The 24,245-nt window shown below is 32.4% G+C and overlaps 1 protein-coding gene across 1 annotated transcript; it reads right to left on the reverse strand.

Annotated features, from left to right (window-relative positions):
• Positions 1 to 9,233: 9,233 nt before the first annotated feature.
• LOC129891167 (protein SMAX1-LIKE 4) lies at positions 9,234 to 15,398 on the reverse strand. Its single transcript, XM_055966437.1, has 3 exons — positions 14,078 to 15,398; positions 11,541 to 11,799; positions 9,234 to 10,960 (listed from the first exon to the last, which is right to left on the reverse strand). Exons 1-3 carry the CDS (start codon positions 15,358 to 15,360, stop codon positions 9,410 to 9,412), a joined length of 3,093 nt encoding a protein of 1,030 aa, XP_055822412.1. The 5' UTR covers positions 15,361 to 15,398; the 3' UTR covers positions 9,234 to 9,409.
• Positions 15,399 to 24,245: the final 8,847 nt, after the last annotated feature.

Below are 24,245 nucleotides of genomic sequence, written 5' to 3' on the forward strand. Positions count from 1 at the left end.
GGTTTCCATTGAAGACTTCAAGTAAATTCACTCAAGCTCTCCATCAAAACTCTCAAGTTCTTCCAAATTAATTGGTGTTCTCACTCAAGGTATGTGGGTATTGAGTCATGGATACTTTCATCCATGAAGCCCAATCAATTTCTCAAGATTTTCAATCAAATTAAAGTATGGTATTTTATGGGTTTTGTGATCTCTATTCCAATTGCATGAATTTTGATTTAAAATATGATCATGAGTCAATTTTGATATAAATTGATGGTTATTGAATTAAATTGAAGAGTTTTTCCATGAATTCTCCTATTTTGATTTCTAGGATTCATGATGTAAACTATAAGTATTTGAATTATACTTCCAAGGGATATTATCTATATGAATCATGTATGGGCTGATGTAAAGTTTATGATCATGCATGTTTTAAAATGAATTACATGATTTTCAAAATCAATTGATTATGCAATTGAGTTTTACTCTAAGTTCAACGTATGAATTTCATGCAAGTTATGAAGTAAGGTGACTTAGGGTCCTATGTGGTGACCTAAGGCCTAACGATACTATTTATGCAAATATGATTGTAATGATGAAAAGACAATTCTCACATTAGAAGTATGTTATAAAAATGACCTACTCTATGATTTCAAACCTATGATTCATGACTATGATATATGAAATTATGATCTTATGTTATGTATGTATTCCGTGGGATTTGACTTAGCACCGAGTGGACTTGAGGTGAGGGCCCTACCCAAATCCTTAGTAGCAGCCTCATGTCCCATAAACTACGTGCCACCGTAGGTTGCCTTTATGGCTTAGCTAGTGGATCCACAAATAGCACATGTTCATGATCAGGATTCTACCTTGGCAAAGTAGCCTCCTCCTTCTCGATATGGATGTCATCGGATTCCATGTTATAGATCGCTTGGTCTTATTATCGGTTATGGTTCCTATCCCATATATGTATAATCTCTTAAGTATGTCATGATTTTGAATTTATGCTTTTAAATGCTTTGGTCAATATAATTTTCTTATGACTTTACGCATTCCATCTTATCATGTGTTTTACTTGACCTTTGCATTCCATGATTTACGTTGCATATCACACCCTCATACTTAGTACATTCCAATGTACTAATGCATACTTTTTGCCTAAATTATCTCATAATGTAGGGATTGAGGTTGAACATGCTAATCGTCTACGTAACTAGTAGGTGTTCTCCATTCGACGGTATTGTGGTGAGTCCTCATTGATCGGGGACTAGTTTCAAGTTGGTTACTATTTCCTTTTCAAAAGGACTTTTATTTACGTTGTATATTGAGGGTGAGCTAAGGATATATCTTATCCCCCGCTCACACTCATGTTTAGAGGCATCTAGTTGGACATATGTTTGAGTTTATGTTGTCATAAGACATTTTAAGATTTTTATTCATGTTTTAGACTCTCTTATGATGTTTCCGCTTTTATATTTCACCTTATGTATGCTTATGATATGTACAAGAGGCTTGGTTGGAGCGCTTCGGGGTGTCAATCATCGTGTTACAACTAGTTCCTAGGTCAGGTCGTGACAAACATGATATCAGAGAATAAGTTTTTTCAAGTACCCTCGGGTATCCAACATGCCACGTCAAGTAGAGTCTTATTCATGGGTTTGAAGCACGCCACACTTATGAGTAGGAGGCTGTGTTAGCACTAGGCCCTAGGTCGGGTCGTAACACTAATACATCAAAAACCTGCATACTTGGATTAGTGTCATCAAAAACAACATGCACAGATTCTTCAACACTTAAAGTTCATTTATTAAAGACTCTAAAAGCACGACTAGATTGAGAGTATCCAAGAAATATACCTTCATTATTTCTAGAATCAAATTTTCCCAGATTTTCTGTACCATTTTTATGGACATAACATTTGCAACCGAAAGAATGAAAGTAGCTAGGTTCGGCCTCTTTCCTTTCCACAACTCCTAAGGAGTTTTCTTCAATATGGGTCTGATTAAGAACATGTTTAGAATATGACATGCAGTACTTACAGCTTCAGCCCAGGAGACTTCGATCTAGGAGTATAGTTCTTGCAGTGTCCTGAAGTAACCGATTCTTCCTCTCCACTACTCCATTTTGCTGTGGTGACCTAGGAAATGAGAAATTTTGAGTAATTCCATGTTTATTGCAGAAATCCTCAAATATTTATTTTTAAATTCTCCTTCATGATCATTGTGGATGGTAGAAATGAAATAACCTGCTTCTCTTTAAACTTTTCTACAAAATACTTCAAAATTAGCAAAAGCTTCATGTTTATGAGATAAAAAAATAACCCAGGTAAAACGAGAATAATCATCAACGATTATAAAAGCATAACATTTACCACCGATGCTAGCAGTTCTAGTGGGACCAAATATATTCATATGCCAAAGTTAAAGAGGTTAGAAGTAGATATGATATCCTTAACCTTGAAAGAAGTGCGAGTATGTTTACCGAGCTGACATGCATCACAGATGTGATCTTTTTCAAATTTGAGCTTTGGTAGCCTAGAACTAACTCTAGTCTTGACAGTTTTTCCATTGCATTCATACTGGCATGTCCTAACTTTCTGTGCCAGATCCAAGGATCGCTGGACATGGTTGTTAAACAGGTGAGAGTAGGTAGATCTATTTTATTCAACACATAGATATTTTCAACTCGATCTCTAATGATAGTGATGTTCTTTTCTGTATTGCTGATGATACATTTAATGGCGTTGAATGAAACATCAAAAGATGCATCACATCTAACTGATACTGAGAAGATTATATTTTAGTCCATCAACTAAATAGACTTATACTAAGTCACAAGAGGGACTTATAATAATTTAGCCAATCCCAATAACTTCTCCTTTTGTATTATCACCGAGTCTAGCATAGCCTCCATTAATTTTCTAAACTTTATTGAAATTTTCCTTCTTGCAGGTCATATGTTTAGAACATCCACTCTCAATAACCCATACTCCCTTTTTGTAGGTCTTCTTTGGATGTCCCTACAAAATAGAGATTCGGTTTCTTTTTGGTACCCAAGCTTTATTGGGTCCTTGAAGGTTAGTGTCAAAATCTTTTGGTATCCAAACCCATTTACTAGAGGAAAGATTTTTGCAGTTAAAGGATTTATGACCAATTTTTCCACAAGTATAACATTATGGTTTGAAAGATGATTTAGCACTATGAATAGATGAATCTTGAGAGAAAGTTTGAGAAGATTTTTTAGAACGGACAGAACTAAATGAGTATAAGTTCAAGTAAAGTTGTGTAGTTTCTTTGGATTAGTAGAGAGGCTTTTTATAATCGGCTTTTGATGATGAATTAGTCGTTAGCTCTGAAAGGGAGAACCCAAGGGATTTTATTCAATCAAGAATTAGTGATTCCTTGATTGAGTATACATGTCCATATTAGATATGTCCATGTGTTTTCTTTGATGGATCTTCTTAAAGATATTATGATTTAGTGCACAATACTTCTTTCCTTTTGTGTTTGATCTGATTCTTCTTTTCTTATATGCCTGATGCACTTTTCCTTGTGTGATCTTATTTCCTTCCTTCAGTGTTCCTCCATCCTTGATAGATGAATCCTTCTTTCCTTGAATGATCTTGTTTTCTTTCTTCAGTGTTTTTTCTTCTTTGATACATGGAAGCTAATTCCTTGATATATGGGAAGTCAATTTTTCTTCCTTGATCTGCGAGAAGTGATTCAATTAGCTTCTTCCTTGTCTTGATTTATCTCTTTTCCTTTTTAATTTGTTTGTATCTATTTCGTGCAATAGAAGGTCAAATCATTATTCAAAATATCTCAATTCTAACAAAAAGTATGGGGCGTTACAATTTCAATAAATTATTGGACACCCTCCAAAATATTTTTTTTTAAAAAAAATGCATACTGAAATATTATAATATCGAAATTATGATATGAATTTTTTTAATATGGTAATTTAATCTACTAAAGTATTTCCCCCCCCCCCCCCCCCATGGAGTGTGAGAAAGGGAATGATTTGAAAAAAGAAAAAGGATAATGAAACGAAGCAAGAAATAATATATACTTATTGATGTCCAACTATTGTATAATCATTCTCCTATCATAATATAGAGAAAGAAGGGATAGAATTATTCAATTTCTCTCACATCCCAAGTCTTTTATTTCATTATCTCAGCTTCATATTTTACAAAGATAAAATCATTGAACTTCTCTATCATGGGGAGACATGCTCCCACATCCGCCGTTTTAAGTAATCATAATCTTATTACTCTTTATGAAGAAGAGACCCCCAATGATGAGTCAAAGAAATGATACATAACCTACTTTTCTTTCCTCTTTCTTTTCTTTCCCTTTTAAAAGATAAATATTTTTATTAGAAATTAATTAGTAATTTGAACTCTAAAGTGGGATTGTCTTCTAGGGAGAGGGAAGAAAATAGCAAAGCGGTACCTTATGTTTGGATCTGCACTAATTCAGTCATCAAAATTATCATTCTTTTGTATGATGTCCAGTTTCCTTATCATGGTATATGTATACACAAAGAGGATCAAACGCAAAATTCGAACTAAGGGTGTGCTTGGTATCAAGGAAAACGTTTTCGCGGATAATATGTTTTTTATAAAATAAGTAGATTTGGTACTCATTTTTTGATATTTAGTATAGATAAAATCTACCATCTCAAAAGCATCTCTACACAATCTTTGTAATTCTATGGGAAATGAAGGTAGGGGTAGGGGTTGAGGCATAACATCTATGGGCATAGAAGTGGTGGTACAATGTGTTGGAGGATGGGAAGGAAATAGTGTTACTAATTCTTCATATAGATAAAAAATTTGAGATAACTTGGATCCTGTTTGGATTGTCTTATAAATTGCTAAAAACAACTTATAAGTTGTTTTAAGTTTTTCTCTGTGTTTGGCTGGCCAACTTAAAGTCATTTTGTGCTTAAAATAAGTTCAAAAAATGATTGGGTCTATTTGGTTTAGCTTATCTAAAGCAGCTTAGCACTGCTTTCCACCCAGATAGATGGTCAGGGTAAACATACTATTTAGACCTTTGAAGATATATTAAGAGCATGTGTTATCAATTTCAAAGGAAATTGGGATGACCACTTGCCACTATTTGGGTTTGCTTACAATAACAGTTTTCATTTGAGCATTTAGATGGCTCCATACGAGGCTTTTTATGGGAATGATTATGAAAGTAGTAGGATCAAACTAAACTGATGAAGACCTTAGTTGTATCCCAAAACGTCAAGGTTTGGACTTGAAAAGGGTGAGAAAAGATCCAAATGTCCTTCATTAAATTCTGACGAAGTCTTCTACAGATGACATCTATGATCTATAGAAAATTTTACGAGCCGTAGAAGCCATTCATAGAAGATGACAAGAATCCTTTGAATTTTTGAGATTTGGGTTTACAGACTCTTCTACGTTGTAAATCCTTCCACAAACCATTTTGTACATTCATGGAAAAAGTACCGAGGTTGGGGTTTTCTAAACTTACTCCCCGAGGAAAGTCTACGGTCCTTACATACTTGTACAAGCCGTAGAAATGCCTTGTGAAAATTAGAAGAATCACTGAATTTCAAAATTTCATCTACGGACACTTTCTACAGTCCGATGGTTTATTCCACGAGTCGTAGACATCGTTCATAGAAAGTCAAAAGGGAAAAATTTCACGAAGTCTGAATATGAACTACGAGCCTCATCTACAGCCCGTAGTTACATCTACAGTCGGTAGATGTTGCTCGTGATTGTCAACTTCTGCAGAAATTCTTAACTTTTTCTAACCTTTTCTGATATGATCAGGCTTAAAAGTTTTGGTGTGTTACAATTAAAGTCATATGGTGATTTATGAGTAATGATTTTATTTTAAAGGATAACTATTATGATAGTACGATATGATATGATATACATGACCATGATTTATGAATTTTTGAGATAACTATAAATCACGAGCTTTTGGGCTAATAATGATTTTGAGAAGGTGTTATATTTTGGGAGAATAATTATTAACAGAGAAGGTATGAGTTTTAGATAACGAATATCTGAAACTACTTATGTCAATATAGGTAAAACTAGTATCATTGGTTTAGGTAAATCCTTTATGTGTCCCTGATAAGGGCTTATTATGGATCCACATGTCATGTTATGCCAATGACCTAACAAGGTATAAGACGTCTTTCCAATCAAGTGATGATCAAACATCATGAGCTCACTGGTGTTATGTCGGTTTTGAAAAACTCTTCATCATAAATTAATAATTTATGAAAGATGATGTTAGATCAAGGACACCGTCATAATTGTAAAGCTTATGACTTTACTCTATGTTTTACTCAAGGTCTTAAATATACAATTTACTTGAACTATACAATTTACTTCAAGTTTTAGTTATGTTTAATTTAGTCATGTTTCATTCAGCGTAATCGATTTAATCTCTAAATTCTTCTATGTCATGATTATGATTTTTTGTTGTTGTTCTTGTTTCTCTTCGATGTGTACATTCATGTTTCTTTCTGCCATTTGACAGAAAATATTATTCTTCATGTATTTACATCCCTTTTGTTAGGGGCGTTGCATCTTTTAATTGATGCTGACTCAGGTACACAGACACGCAATCAGGCTAACATTAGATTTTCCACCTTTCGATTTGGGTGAGCCCCACTTCGACTAAAGGTTTATTCTTTATTTATGTTTTAGTAGTATATATGCATGCCCAACTTAAGATATGCTAGTGGTCTTTTCCCGATAGACAATATTCACTATGTAAAGGCTTCATATATAGTTAGTCAATCATATACTATGCGTTTTGACCTTCTTGAAGTTTTTCATGGATTTCAATAGATACATTTATGAAAAGTATTTCCTTAACAAGACTTACATCTTCAAATGCTTTTGAATTATGTTTTTGCTCATGTCTAAATGTATACTTATATTTAATGCCATGTAACATATATGCTTTGGCCAGCAATAACATCGAGTGCCAACCACGCTCAGAATCTAGACTTAAAGTGTGAAAAATAATCAGTATTTTCTATTGAAAAAAAAAGATATCTATGTCATGATAATAAATTAATAATGAAATGAACTATGAGGACTAAATCCTTACGAATTGCACATGTTAAGGGGCATGTTGATAATTACTCTGGAGGTTTGCCTTGCTGGTACAACTTGTGAAGACGCACGATGATATCTATACTCCTTGCTCTACTGATTGGTGGAGTCGCAACACAAGAACCACAAAAGAGGGATGATAGAAATATGGATACTTCCTTTTTTGGTGCAATTATAATAATAATGACCTTTATTAGAGAAAAAAGGTACTTGGTAGTTCTTTGTGGTGGGTGATCTACATGTACCATTCTGGCTTTAAAAAAAAGTGGACGTTGGCATATTTCATTATAAAATTTGAAACAAAACAATTCTTATTTTCAAAGTGAAAAATGATACTTGAAAATTGGAAAGTTCTACTCCAGAAATAAGTGAAGAATTTCATTACCAAATGCAAATTAGACACCAAATATGTTAATTTCCTACAATTTTGTAAGATAATTGTGAAATTTTCTCTAAAATATGGTCAGGAAATTGTGTTTAAAAACTAAAGTAGTGTATATTAAGCTTACTTGAAAATTGCTCAATTTCTTTTCTATCTCTCTCTATATATAGTATTGGATGCCACTATTAACCAAAATAAGTGGCATGGCTTGTTTCTTCCTAGAATCATTTTTCATTCATCAAACATGTCTCTCTGTCCTCCTTAGTGGCATTGAAGTACTTTAAAGGGCAAATAGTGTTGTTTCTTTATTGAATAGTTTAGCCAACATTTATGGGAATAGTCTAAAGATTTGTTAGGCATCATGATGAAGTTTGAGCTGATTGAACTCTAGGAAAGAAATCAATTCATCACCCTGCTCCCACAAACCTATAGGTCCTAGTTATGTCTCATTCCTTGTCTACGAAAATAAAATATATAAGATTATAATCTCTCTTTTCAGGATATTGGATTTGATACGTTCAAAAACTATATTATTTTATCAAATTTTCGTAACTTAAAAGAATTTCTTTTTTTTCTTGACTTAAAAGAATTTCAATTTCATTTAACTATTCAAACTTTAAACTTTGATATGATATTTTTCTATCAAACTAATATTTAAAACAGTACTTAATTCATATTTCTTCTATTGAATTTTATGAGATACTTTTACGTTTTAAATTTCTTATTAGCTCTTTTTCGAAAATAGTAATATAATTTTATATTTAAAAATAATTTTACTTTAAATTTATCATTTACCCTTAATGATGTATTACTTTTATAGATATTAGCAAATGTTTTCGTGATTTTATTCCTTAGATGATAAGCATTTAATTTGGAATGTACACTGTGTAATCAAGTCTAGTTATCAATTTAATTAAAATTGTTCTTACCCTTTCAATTATGAAAGTTGCCACATTTTAACACTTGCAATGTTTGAAATAGTTTGCAGTTAAATATATTTAGTGAAAAAGATGCGCAGTTATTCTTTTAATATCTATATATATTATATTTAGTGAAAAAGGATACGTAGTTATTCTTTTAATATCTATATATAATCCTAATCTTGAAAAACAAATAAAGTAGAAATTATTTTAAGCTGTACATCTTTTTGTTCTTTATACTAAGTTGTATTTTGGAAACACTTTCTCTATCTCCACGAGGTAGTGGTAAGGTCTGCTTACAATTTACTCTCCCCTGATCACTGGGTATGTTGTTGTTGCTCGGACTCTTCACTTTCGGTGCTACACTCGTGTTGACATGACATGAGTATGAGGTCTGTACCAAATCTAGTCAACTGATTTTGGATACTTTGACCAAAATCAATGGAGAAACTTGGGATAGATACAATGATTTTTATAATCAAAATAAAAGTCAATGTGAAATTGAAGAAAATGAAATACCACGTATATAAAAATTTCTATGTCAATTCTTTTTCTTATATTATCTTCTTGGAATTCTCCTCTTGATCAATATTTTTTCTTCACAATATCTTATAAGTCTTCCACATAACTATCATAATTTAGACATATCACTCTATTTTTAGATATTTAAATTATTTTTAGTCAAATCCCTGCATCCATATCCTTACCAAGATCCATACCCCTGAATTCGTATCCGTACCTAAATTTATATCCGTATCATAAAAAATAAATCATAAAAAATTCATCCTCTAGATCCACACGCTTATATCAAACGCCCACACTCAAGTTCGAGCAACATAATTATTATGAATGTGTTGTTTAGTTGGTCCATAATTGATATAGGAATGAAAACATAGCAGACATTGTATTAAGAAACAAGACTAGCTAGTTACAAGAGGACACGTAGTGGTGCATGACAAGGAAATATAATAGTAACATGATATAGCTAGAAGTGACAACTACTTAGTCCATGATTGAAAGTTGAATCCCTCTTGGAAGACATGAACCTTTGAAACCAGTCTCATCTTTAGCTCCCACCACTTCACAAAGCTTGATGATCACAATATTCTCTTTCTCATCAATCATTTGCAAGCTCGTTTGAAAAATGTCTTTTAGCCATTCATCAAACAAGCTGTTGAGAAATGAACCACACCCCTCAAATACCTTCTCTAACACCATTTCATCCAAGGAAAATCTCTCTAGTATTTTACTACCACATACGTCCTCCAATGACCTTCTCATCTTGAACATGAACACCTCTCTCATTTGCTTGTCTTGAGATGAATCGCGTTTCAAAACAAGGCGATTCTTGATGAGGTCCAAAAAGCCAAGTGGTGGATTGTTGTTTTGTTGATGTTGATCGTTGGCTGTTTCGCGAGTCAAATCACTTGAAATGGGGCTAAAATCCTCAGTTTTGGCTTCGATTTCATCACCCTCGTCTGCTTTAATGTTGAGGTCAAGGGTGTTTGAGCTCAATTGCCTTGTGAATTCCTTCATTATCTTCCCACTTGGAGCAGCAATTGAGGAGACATCTTCCATCACATTGTTTCTTGGACTCTTGGTCTTGTTAGGCGAAGACAATTCCCACTCAGCTTTTCTCTTATGATCAATACATACTGATCCAGGATTCAGACTCGTTTCACTTACCACTAGTTTCATCTGGATTACAGGCTCTGTGCAATAGTACTCTCTTCCATCATCAGTTGTATCACTAGTCCTAATTGCTAATATGAACAAATGGCTAGAGATCCAATTTTCATAGACATCCATAAGAAATTTCAACACCTCTGCATCAGCAAAATCAACATCTTCCAGTAGTACAACAAGCTTTTCATCATTCCTTAAGGCCTTGTTGAGCAATTCAACATGATTAGATATGTTTCTCATGTTGATGCACAAGAGAAAGTCATCAGAACCAAATGCTGATTTTGCTATCACTCGAGCAAATCTCAGTTTCCCAATTGAGTCATTCCCCTGAATCAGCAACCAATTCTTCTGCTTATTGATTGTGTTGAAATCCATCAACGCATCCACAATAGTATGCATGTTTTCCATTTGCCAAGGCAAGTTCTCTTGTAACAGTTTGAGCATCACTTCATCAACGTTCCCACCGATATCAGAAAGCTGTGAATTCCCAAGTGCAAGTGTGATTTTCACTTCTTTCCCTTGTCTGTTTTTAAGGGAATCCAAGTTTGGCTCAACTGATGATGATTGATTTTTTGAGTTCCCATTGCTGAAACTGAACTCGATATGGCACGATTGTTGTCTTCTGAATCTTGGCACAGTGCTGGCTCCCTGATTAGGCTTCACATTTGGAGGATCACTAAATGAAATTGATTTGCAATCTGTTATTATGCTCTTCTGGTTAGGCCACCATGGATACAAAGAATAATTCTTCCCACTGCTATTGTATTCATTGCTCACAACTGAACCTATTTGTCTTTGAGTAGGCTTCCCTTGATGAAGATTTTGGCACAACCTGCTCCACTTTCCTTTCAACTCAGACACATCATCCTGAAACTCCCCCATAAGAAAAAGAAAAGAAAAGGATGGCCAGTAAGATTTTGTTACATTTTTTAAAAAATAAAAAGCGAAAGAAAAATATCTAACACACTTTATGAACCATATTATATGACAATATTACTAGTTAAACATGCTTCACTTAAGAGTACAAATTTTTTCAAATAATTTTATTGTAAAATAGTGTTAATTATTTAATAAACTTTGTGACTTAAAATACATTTTTGTAAGTTTATACGTAATAAGATTCTAATTGAAAATTACTAAACTATCCGAGAATATAATAGATTAGACACATTGACCTTCATACTCCGAATTCTATCATCATTTCTTTGATGTTGTTTATCAGATTTTAACGTGATACAGACTATAAGAAAATAAAAAAAGATTTTTTAATTTTGTGATCTTATATTAAAGATACATTAGAACATATTAAAATATTTTTTAATCTTGTGGTCTTCATGTGAAAAATTGTCCAAAAAAAAAAACACATCGATGGGAGTATATGATATTCAAAGTACAGGAATAATTCGAATTATTGTAGGCAAATAGATGAGAATTGTAAGATATGTACCTTGTTGGTTGCATCCATGTCATGTGGTTTGAGCCAATCAGGCAATAATGTTGGAGGCTTGTCAGAGTCCTTAGTGTCACAAGTGATAGCCATAGGATTCAATGTAGAAATTTTGTGCTGACCAAACTTCAACCTAGCTTCTGTTTCATAATTCGAAGTGCATTGTGCACAACAGGTGAGTGTATCTTGTTCCTCCTTGCTAGGAACTGGCTTTTTCTCAAACATTTGTTGAGAGATTGGTGTCCTTGGTTCATGGACACTGCAAAAACAGGAAAATATATACTTGTTTAGTAAATATACTTCCCTCATTACAAAAAATAATTATTATTTCTTTATGAATTCATCAGAAGAAAATTATTAATCACTCAGTCTCAAATTTTAGTGTCTTACTTTTCTTTTTTGGTCTGTTCGAAAAAGAATATCTATTCCTTTTACCATTTCAACATTCTACATGATACGTTACTACAAGATTCAAATTTTTTTCTAAATTTCTTAAATTTCATGTCGAGTATATTTCTAAATCTGAAAATAATTTAACTTTAACACTTTTGTGGAGGGTGTAATAAGTTTAGCACAATTCAAATCTCCACTAAATTGAAATGGAAGGGATAAAAAGAGAATGAAATTAACAAGATTGTAGTATTTGAATTAGTAATATAAAAATTAGTCAATTCTTTAAGCTGCTTTCCCATCTGAAAAAGAAGTCAAAAAAGGAACATAATTCCCTTGAAACCTGAAAAAGGCTACCACCGATACTACAAACATGCTTGGGACAAAAACCCACATACTGCAACATCACCTGCTAAACACTGAATAAAGGAGGCAATTATTTACTATTGTATTTCGATTTTGTTTTTCCTTCCGACCCCCCCTCCCCCCCAACTTTTATTTTTGCCCTTTTCACCATATTATGAGTTAAAAACATATCCAGAAAAAAAAAAAAAAAAAAAACAAGAAAGCAGTAAATTCAAAAGATGTCCATTTTACATTTGTACGTCTCTTAGCATTGCTTTTTGGCAACATAATAGAGCGTGCTCCTATGTCCTGTATTTTTGTTCAGTGTTCAGACAATGAAGACTAAGACAAAAACCATGTTTGGAAAATTATATTGTAATTGAGATTTGATGTAATTATGTGTAATTACACTATTTGATATGTTTGGTAGACCAAGTAATTACTTGGCAAAAGAAGAACTGGTGTAATTGAAGGGGAGTAATTACATTTTTCAATTCTTTAGGAGAGTAAGAATTAGTGTAATTACACCATGTAATTACTTGAAACTTTTTAAAATTTTATTTTTTTTATATTTATATTTTTTATTTTAATTTATTTTTTAAAAGATATTTTTATTATTCTAATAGTTTCTAAAAATATATTTTTTATTTTTTTATTATGTATATTTCATTTCTTTCTCATTTTCAACCTTTACTTTTTCATGTGATTCAATGCAATTTTTCATACTATTTATTTATTTATTATTCTATTTTTTTATTTGCATAATTTTGTTAGTATTCTAATATTTAAAATCATAGTTATGTAAGTTGTGTTAAAATTTGATATAAGAGTATTATGTTAAATTTTTTTATTAGAATTTAGAATTTATGTCATATTTTCAATTTCATTTATTTTAGTAGTATTGACTTGATATTTCATATTGTAAACCATTTATTTTTTAGTTAAACTTGATAGATTATTTTTTTTCAAATGTTTTAATAATTTATACAATATTTTTATGATATTAACATTTTTTTTTCAAACATACATTTCATGATTTTCATAAAATCTTATGCTTTTAGTTTTTTTATTAAACTAATTAAAATATACTAATTTTAAAAAATATAAATAAATTATTTTTTTTAGAATAATTAGTTTAGAGCATATGTTTATTAATTAATAGTTAATTTAATATCATTTATAAAGGTCCTTATTTTTTGTCTAATATAAATTTTAAGTTTAGATAATTAACTTTCATTTTTAACTTTATAATTAAACTTGTGCAACCAAACAGTATAATTATACAATTATAATTATAGTGTAATTATACTGTGGCAAATAAACAGATCATCGTAATTACTAGGCTGTACAATTACTAGCTAAATAATTACACCAATTCCAATTACTAATGGCTTTCCAAATAGACCCATATCAGGAAACAAAAAATACTCCCTTCACTTATTTATTTTCCACTATTTTAAAAATATATATTTACATTTATTTATAACTTTTAACATGTGAAAAAAGACAATTATTTAATTTCAGGTTTTTGCTTTAACATTAGTTACTTATTTCCCAAATTATTTTTCAAAATTTAATAAATATTAATTAATAAGAATAGTGTGGTAAATAATTATGTCAATTATTATTTTTTAATAGGAGTGTTAAATTTAAATGTGACAAATAAAACTAACGGAGGAAGTATATGTAGCGCTTCAAGAACTAACCAAATAGAGTGCATTATGATCAAATACACAAATTAAGTTTATGATTATTAAGAAAGAAGACAAAAATAAATAAATATATAATAAATGATAGCTGACCTTGTAGTATTGAGACTTAACCCTAGACCCCCAGTTGGAACAGAAATAGGTTGAAGAGACCATTGAATATCAAGAGGAGGTTGTTTCATTTGGCACTTGATATAAGTTTGATAATTTGCTGTAGCCACCAACCAAACCTTTGCATTTGAGCTATTGTTGTCGTAGGAAGAAACAAGCCTTCCTATCTCAGCTACAAGATGATCAACTGGACTATAATTACCAAACAATCCTCTTTCTTTCTCATGAGCAAGAGTAGTACTACTAGTACTGTCAACTGTCCATTTCAAGTCACCTGTGTAGATAATGACTCCAACCCCCCTACTACTTATTCCTGAAGTAAGAGATTCCACTTTTCTTTTCAGGTCTGATATGTTCAGCTCCACTTCTTCTCTTTTCATCAACATTAGTGGTGCTGCTGAGAATTGAAATTTGATAAAGTGAGCTAATTTCAGTTCCTCAGGCACATCCCCTCTCTCCACTTTTCCCATCAGTTGTGCAACAAGCCCTTCTGTACTAGACACTGAGTCACCAACTATCACACTGTTCCTCCTCTTGTTGTTACTCCTCAGCAACACATCTATCACCAACTTGACATCTGATGTTAATTGTGTATTTATGAACTTTTGAGGGGAAAAGAGAATAGGGTTTTGTGAATTCCAGAAACTATTAATTATAGGATTATTCTCAGTAGTTATAGTAGTAGTAGGAGAGCTAGGTGTTGTGTAAATTCCACCAGAGCTATTGTTGTAACACTGAAAGACTGAAGAAGCTGATTCCTCTATATTGTTTTTAATTGCAGTGCTAGAGAAACCTGCTTCTCTCATAACCCTACTAACACTAGGATCATCTAGAATAGACAAAATAAGCTGCTCTAACTCAACCTTAATAGCTAAAAGAGGTTGCTGCTGTTGTTGCTGCTGCTCTATGCAGCCTCTCCTCTGATGAGCTTGTGCCCTTTTGAGTGCAGCAATTAAAGCATTAGACAAACAAGGCTGGCCATGAAGGAGTGGACCAGGACTTGTTGGAAGTCTATTAAGTGCAACATTAAAGCATAACTCAAGAGCTCTACACTGAAGTGGATGAGAAGAATAATTATTTGGTTGAGATTTGAGACAAGCTCTTCTAAGAAGACTGACTCTTGAGCTTAACAAAATAGCAGCCACATGAAGAGGAGTAACCTGTGCATGGCCTCTTCTCCTGGCCAAGCTAAGAGAATGCTTCAACACTGAAGCAGCCTCTGTTGTGAGAGTCTGTTGAACTGCACTACCTGCTCCTGTTCGCATAACTTAGCCCCAACCCCACCCCCCCTACACCCCCCTCGTTGTTGATACCGTAACCTATCTTGCCTGAGAACTGAACACTCTCTTTCTATATTACCCCCTCTACCAGCTCTAACACCCCCACTCTACTCTTTAATTCTTCCTTTCTTTCTTTCTTTCTTGTTACTTCTTTCTTTCTCTTAAGAACAAGTATGTGTGTGTATATATATATATGGTTGAACTACTATAGATTTATTTCTTTCTCTTTTCGTTTTAAGTGAAAAGATACAAGGCCACAAGGGTTTTAAATAAAGAAGCCAAGACAGATCATATCTTTGCCTTTAAACTACTTGTTCTAGCTTTTTCATTTCTTTTATTTTATTCCTTTATCTAAAGATAATTTACTCCTTTATTTCAATTTATTTTTCATATTTTTTTAATTCGTTTTAAATAAGAATATTATTATTTTTCTGTTTTAGCAACTTATTCATTTTAATTTTTCATATGATATGTTTAAAACTTACATGTTGGGGCATTCTATGTATCTATAATTTTAGACAATAAAATTAATTAATTAATTAATTTTTTAAAACTTCATATATATCAAGTCAAAACGAACCAAATAAATTGAAACCAAGGGAGTAGCTATTAATCCGTCCATTTCATTTTTTGTGGAAACTTTTGATTGGACAAAGAGCTCATAAATAGTTGTAGTTTTTCTTTCAACAGTTGTTAGTTCTAAGCTTTAGGCTGGTACTGTTCCCAAACATAAATTAGCATGAAAGGTTACTTTTGTTTAATCATTTTTTGCATGGAGATAGGGAACTGTGTCAAGTAATTGTATGCAGTAAGATACTTATGGCTATTTTATTATTAGACTGCATTTATCAGAGAATTTGATATTCACTAGATGTAAAGCTGCAGAAAGAGAATACGATCTCTATATGTACATGCTGAATGAGACTATAATATACTAAATAAATAAAACCTTCAAGATATACCTTGTGTTTAATTTCATATAAATTAATGGGAATGATAACTTTGAAAAATGTCTTGAAGTGGGAGCCTCTTTCAAACACTATTTATTCTTTGAGTTTCTTTAATCAAAGAAAATCTTTTTTTTTCCTACATGAAAGAAGAGAGAGAAAGAGAGAAGGCCAGGCAGGAATTCAAATAAAGTAGTAAAGGTGAAAAGGTAGGAAACAAAGAGGGAGAGTCGATAAAGGGGAAAGTGATGATTTTTTGCCTTTTTCATGTTTATCATTTGTTTCCTTGCATATAAATGAATTAAAGTTAATTGAAATACTATTTTGTTCAGGATTTTATATTTTAAGCAGATTGGAAAAGAAAAGAGAGAGAGAGAGGTGTCACGCCAATCCTCGTTGAGAGACAGCGTTTTATTCCCCAAGTACCCAAAAAGCAACCCTCTGTCTGCTATCCTACCTAAGCATTATTGCTCTCTTTTTCAGTCTCTCTCTCTATGCTTTGCATGACTGATAAGCCTCTTGTATTAATCCTATTTTATCTTCAACAACCCACTTACAAACACTTTTTTTTATTAATCACAAGGGCAAATTAAGGGATTCAGTAGAGTGCATTGAAAAAAAAATAGCGTATACATTAAATTTGTGTATTAATATTTTGTTTGATAACCTTATAAATTTATATATAATTAATATTTTCATCAGTTATACACTATATTTGGTATTAAGATATGAATAAGTAATACATGAAAATTCATAGTGTTTTTAATGTAATAAGTTTTAATGCATGCATTAACATGACTAAATTAAGATACAATTGTCCCTCAAAATTCTTTCTACATATATCCTTTAATTGTTAGGGGTATTTTTGTAAACAACTTTTTAAAAGAAATTATGCAATACATGTTATTTTTGATACACCAAGCCAAATATTGCACAAGAAAATAATCTCAACAAAATTAATACAAACATTTCAACATTACTAATGCAGCATATTCAACACTATTTTTGTACACTGTGGAACCCTAAACAATTTATATTTTAGAAAAGAGGAAATTTCATAAGTAGCTACTATAAGTATCTTAATTATACTCCTTAGCTACAGTTTACCTAATTACTCTTCATAACTAAAGTTTCGTTTGCTATGAGTATTTACGTTTATATATTTCTTTTGTCAATATACAAACATGGTAAGTATATACAAATTCTGTATTTATACATTTAAGAATTTTTCAGAACTCTGTTTGTATATTTTGCTTGCTAATGTATAAACAGGGTAAATATATACAAATTAGCTAAGGTAAGCATATACAAATTCTGGATTTATACAATTAGGAACTGAACTATACTAATTCTGGATTTATATAATTAGGAACTGAATTATACAAATTAAATAGAAAAATTAATGAAACTTAGCCGCGTCTAATAATTAACTAGAACTATAGCTTAAATATGTTAGCACTAATGTGTTTTGATAATGTTTAACTTTTGCAGGGAAATTATTGTTACACGGTTTTCTTTGATACACGAAGCCTATCACTGATTGATTGTTGAATCCTGGATTAAGGAAAACAGCATAGCAAGAAAGGAAAGAAAAGATTGAAGATTACGGATTGACGCTATTGATTCATTCTGATCGAAGAATAGAAAGGAAAGAAGACCAACACTCACCAGCTAGAGATTGACACCATTGCTAATTGAAGATTGACAGATAGAAGATCAAATCTGAAGTCGCTATACAAGAAAGGGAAGATGATTGAAGATCAACTCACAAATCAGGAAAGAAGAACTCTGTACAAGGCAAAGAATCACTCCAAGAAGAAAGAAGATTCGCACGAACATATTTGATATGGACGTGCATCATCAATTGAGGAATCACCACATCATTGATTGATAAGTAAAATCCCTTGGGTTTTCCTTTTAAGAGCAGACATAGCTGTCTCACCTTCATCCATATAAAGTCATCCTCGCCTAGTTAGACAGTTACGTACTTCACTTGAACCTAGTCTATTATTTTCTCTCATCTTTCGAAAAACTTTGTTCTTAGTTGAGTGTACAATTGTAACAGAAAAGATAAAGAGCTATCTCTAGTTTAGGTTATACAAGTAGAGGTGACGTCAAGTCAACGGAGTTTGATTTGTACATTAGATGTGTTCTTTTTGTTCAACATCTGTACATATTAAATTACTACTGCTTTAAAGGAAATCCTTGTAATCCAAGGAGAATGGACTAGGCACCACATCGATGATCCAAACCAGGATAAAATTTCATCTTCTATTTCATTCCTGCACTCTTATTTTTGTTTTATATTGTTTATGCAGGTTAATCGACTGTCAGACCTAATCAGTCGACTAAGGGAGAATTTTTAATTCACTCCCCTCTTAATCTTCAATTGGTATTAGAGTAGGTCTAACACTTCCAAGTGTTTAACCGCACGTGAGAAAAGATCAATGGCAAATTATCATGGAAAAATTCTTCAAGACGGACATTCGTCAAATCGTCATCCCTATTTCAATGGCCAACACTACTCCCATTGGAAAAATAGATTCAGAATTTTTGTTCAATTCAATGACTTCCAAGCATGGGTTATGATGAAGAAAGGACCAAAACCTATTCCAAGGCTAAATGACAAGGAGATTGCTAAAAATAATCTAGATCTTGAATCTTTTGATATCACAAAGGAACAACAAGAGGTAATTCAAACTTATGCTAGAGCTATAAGTTTGTTATATTGTGCAGTTAGTTGAGAAGAATACGACAAGATCTCAATATGTGATACTGCGAAAGAAATGTGGGACAAACTCGAAGTTACATACAAGGGAACCAGGAAAGTGAAAGAAGTTCGTATCATTTCTCTAGTAAATGAATATGAATTATTCAAAATGAAAGACGACGAAAATATTGAAAGCATGTTCTTCAGAACTAACAAAATTGTTTGTGAACTCAAGTCTCTCGGTATGATATACCCAAATAGTTTGCAAGTTAGGAAACTCATCAGAAGTCTTCCTAAAGCTTGGAAAACCAAAGCGGCCATTCTTGAAAATGGTGACCTTCAGAAAATGACTAACGATGAACTCATAGGAAACCTAATGGCCTATGAACAAAATCATATCAACAGATACAACAAAGATGAGAAGAAGAAGGTGTCGCCTTTAATGTAGATGCCTATGAGGCTGAGGAAGAAGTTGATGAAATAAATAGTGAAGAGATGTCTCTTATAAATCAAGGAGTCAAACAAATGCTAAGACAAAGAAGATAAAGACCTCAAAATGATTTTAGAAATAACAATTATCAAAGGAATGATGACAGATGTTATCATTGTGGAAAACCAGGACATATAGGCCAAACTGTCCTGAACTAAAGAAAAAAAACTATCATAGGAATGATAATACAAAGTATCTTGGAGCCTGGAGTGTGGAATACATATCAGAAAAAGAACCATGTAACATCCCTCAAAATTGCTCACAAGTGCCTTAAAAATGCCTTGGGAATAGGCCGCTCATGTAATACATTATCCGTAATCCTTAATCAGGGGGTCAAAACCTGTAGGAAAATAGTCTCGGTGGATTTTTAGGACCCATAGATCGAAAGATAGATTTTTCAAGAAACTGTGTAAACTAGTAAGGTCCGCAACAAGTCCGTATCGTGGACTTGCTTGCCTCCGCGTCGCGGACCTGGCAGTAAGTTTTTGGCCGAATTTAGTTTTTTTAGTAAGGGCATTTTATACTTTTCTCAAATTTTTAGCTAATGAACCTAGACGTTTTTAGGACCTAATTCAACTCTATAAATTGTCCTAAACCTCTAATTCTATTCATTCTTCTATAATTCACCTACTCAAATATTTTTCTCTCTATAAAAGACTCTCAAACACTCCATTAAAGATTTCAAGTAAATTCACTCAAGCTCTCCATCAAAACTCTCATGTTTTTCCGGGTTATTTGGTGTTCTCACTTAAGGTATGTGGGTATTGATTCATGGATTCTTTCATCCATGAAGCCCAATCAATTTCTCAAGGTTTCTATTAAATTAAAGTGTGGTATTTTATGGGTTTTATGATCTCTATTCTAATTGCATGAATTTTGATTCAAAGTATGATCATGAGTCTATTTTTATACAAATTGATGGTTATTGCATTAAATTGAAGAGTTTTTTCATGAATTCTCCTATTTTGATTTCTAGTGTTTATAATATAAATTATGAGTATTTTGAATTATACTTCCAAGGAATATTATCTTTATGAATTACGTATGGGCTGATATAAAGTTTATGATCATGCATGTTTTCAAATTAATTTCATGATTTTCAAGTCAATTGATCATGCATTCATGTCTTATCCTAATTTCAAGTATAAGCTATGATCATGAATTTTCAAGTATGAATTATGTCTATGTAAGTATGATTGTAATGATGAAAAGACAATTCTCACATTACAAGTATGTTATGAAAATGAGCTACTCTATGATTTCAAACTTATGATCATCACTATGATATATGAAATTATGATTTCTATGCTATATATGTATTTCGTGGGATTTGACTTAGAACCGAATGTGGACTTGAGGTAGGGACTTGAAATACGAGGTCCTTATATAAAGTCTTTTATCTCATAACTACGTGCCACCATAGGATTGCCTTCATAGACTAGCTAGTGGATCCACCTATAGAATATGCATGACCCCCTTAGTGGGGTAGAGTCTACCTTGGCAAGTAGATTCCCTTTTTTCTTCATTGTATGGGGAGATAACGGGATTTCATGTTAAAGTTCGCATGGTCTTATTGTCGGTTATGGTTCCTATCCCACATATGTATGATCTTTTATCTATGCTATGATTTTAAGGTATGCTTTTAAATGCTTTGGTCAATATGATTTTCTGAAGTCGTTACTTATCTCATCTTATCATGTATTTTACTTGATCATTGCATTCCATGATTTACGTTGCATATCACGCCCACATAATTAGTATATTCCAACGTACTAATGCATACTTTTTGCCTACATTGTCTCATAATGTAGGGGTTGAGGTTGAAGATCACACTCATCTACGTGGCTAGTTAAGCTTTTCTATCCGGCGGTTGTGGTGAGTCCTCCTTTATCGGGAACTAGTTATCGAGTTAGTTATTATTTTCAAAGACTTTTGCTATGTTTCATATTGAGGGTGAGTTAGGGATATTTCTTATCCCCTGCTCATATTCGTGAATAAAGGCATCTAGTTGGACAAATATTTCGAGTTTATGTTGTCATGTGTCGTTCCTAAATTTCTATTCATGATTTAGACTCTCTTATGATGTTTCCGCTTTTGATTTACCGTATGTATGCTTATGATAAGTACAAGAGGCTTGGTTTGTGCCCCTTCAGAGTTTTAATCAACGTGTTATGACTAGGCCCTAGGTTGGGTCATGACAAACAAGCAGAAACAACAAATATTTGCTTTATGGCCATGGGTGAAACAAACGGGGTAAGAAAAGCAATATGTCAAACTGCATTGATTTACAATATTCTTTAGACATGATTGATGATAAACTTCAAAAATTTATTGATGAATTTAACAAACTTACGAAAGAAAAGAAGGACTGCAAATTCATCTAGAAGTAAGTCAAGTTAAAGTCGATTTACTACATGAAGAAATTAGAGAACTTAAAATTCTTTTAAATAATAAAAAGTTGCCAAGTTGAAGTTAGTCCATTCTAACAAATATTCGCAAAATTCATCTTTTCATAGTGTGAAATCTTCTTTCAAACGGTGTTGCTATTCTTGTGAAAAAATTTGTCACAAATCTTTTAACTGTAAAAATCAATCCTCTAGTAAATGGGTCTGGAGACCAAAAGTTTCTAAAACTAACCGTCAAGGATCCAAAACATGGGTACCAAAAAGAAACTGAATCACTGTTTTACAAGAGCATCCAAAGAAGACCTACAAAAAGAGAATGTGGGTTATTGATAGTGGGTGTTCCAAACATATGATGGGCAAAAAATAGAATTTTAATTAAGTTAAAAAAATCGATGGAGACTATGTCAGATTCGGTGAAAATGCTAAAGGAGAAGTTACTGGATTAGATCAATTACCATAAGTCCCTCATGTGATTTAGTAGAAGTTTATTTAGTTGATGGATTGAAGCATAATTTTTGAAGCATCAGTCAGCTATGTGACACAAGATTCGATGTTCGATTCAATGCTGTAAAATTCATCATCAACAATGAAGAAAAGAACATTACAATTATTAGAGAACTTGTTGAAAACATTTGTGTGGTAAATAAGGTTGATTTGCCAACTTTTACATGTCTAACTGCTGTGTCAAGCGATCCTTGGATTTGGCACAGGAAACTAGATCATGCAAAAATGAATGCTATGTAAAAACTATCAAGGCTTGAGTTAGTTATGGGATTACAAAGCTTAAATCTGAAAAGAATCATATATGCGATGCATGCCAGTTTGGTAAATAGACTTGTACATATTTCAAGGTTAAAGATATCGTGACTACCTGTAAACTTCTTCAACTTTTGCACATGGACTTATTTGGTCCTATTAGAACTGCTAGTATCAGTGGTAAATGATATGCTTTTGTTATTGTTGATGACTACTCTCAATTTACTTGGGTTATTTTCCTATCACACAAACATGAAACTTTCACTAACTTTGAAGTGTTTTTTAGAAAAATTCAAAGAGAAGCAGGTTATTTCATTTCTACAATTCATAGTGATCATGGAGGAGAGTTTGAAAATAGTTCTTTTGAAGAATTTTGTAACAAATATGGTATCACTCAAAATTTCCAATCTTTTTTCTAACCTCAAGAAAAATGGAGTCTTAGAAAGAAAAAAATCAATCTCTTCAAGATACAGCCAGAATTCTCTTACTTGATCGAAGCCTTCCAGATCATTTCTGGGCTGAAGCTGTAAGACTACATTCCATATTTTGAACAGGTGCTTGATCAGACCAATTTTGAAAAAGACTCCCTATGATATGTGGAAGGGAAAAAGGCCTAACATCAACTACTTTTATTCCTTCGGGTGTAAATACTACATTCACAATAATGGTAAGAATAATTTGGGAAAATTTGATCCCAAAATTGATGAAGGTATATTTCTTGGATATTCTTCTTCTAGTCATGCATTCAGAGTCTTTAACAAAAGAACCTTAAGATTTGAAGAATTTGTTCATGTTGTTTTTGATGAGACAAACCCAAGTGTGTAGATTTCTGATATATTAGCTTCCGAAGAAGAAGTTTCCCCATGAACTACTACATCTCAGCATGTCTCTAAAGTTATAGGTCAAAATAGTCAGACAGAGTCGGCTGATACTTGAGATGATTCGACCATCGTCCTAGAGAAAATCTATGTTCCTAGAGAATGGAGACATAGCACCAATTTTTCAAATGATTTTATCATTGGTGATCCAAATAAAAGAATGAAAATGAGAGCTTCATTAAATAAGCAAGCTTAGTGGCACTGATATCTAAAATTGAACCCAAACAGATTGATGAAGCCTTAATATATGAATCACGGTTTCAATCCATGAAGGAAGAACTCAACCAATTTGAGAAAAATCAAGTCTGGGTCCTCACAAAAAGATCAAATAATTGCTCAGTAATCAGAACCAAATGGGTCTTTCGAAACAAGTTGAATGAAGAAGGAAAAATGATAAAAAAAAATAAAGCCAAATTAGTAGCCCAAGGTTACTCACAACAAGAAGGTATTGACTATGATGAAACTTTCGCTCCTGTAGCAAGGTTAGAATCAATTCGCATTCTTCTTGCATATGCATCTTTCAAAAAATTCAAGTTATTTCAAATGAATATTGAAAGTGCCTTTTTAAATGATTTCATAAATGAAAAAGTTTTACAAGCCCCCGACTTTGAAAATCTTTCTTGTCCTGATCATGTTTTTAATCTCTCTAAAGGTCTTTATGGTCTTAAACAAGTCCCAAAAACT

The sequence above is a fragment of the Solanum dulcamara genome, chromosome 6 (assembly GCF_947179165.1).
Source record: "Solanum dulcamara chromosome 6, daSolDulc1.2, whole genome shotgun sequence".
NCBI lineage: Eukaryota > Viridiplantae > Streptophyta > Magnoliopsida > Solanales > Solanaceae > Solanum > Solanum dulcamara.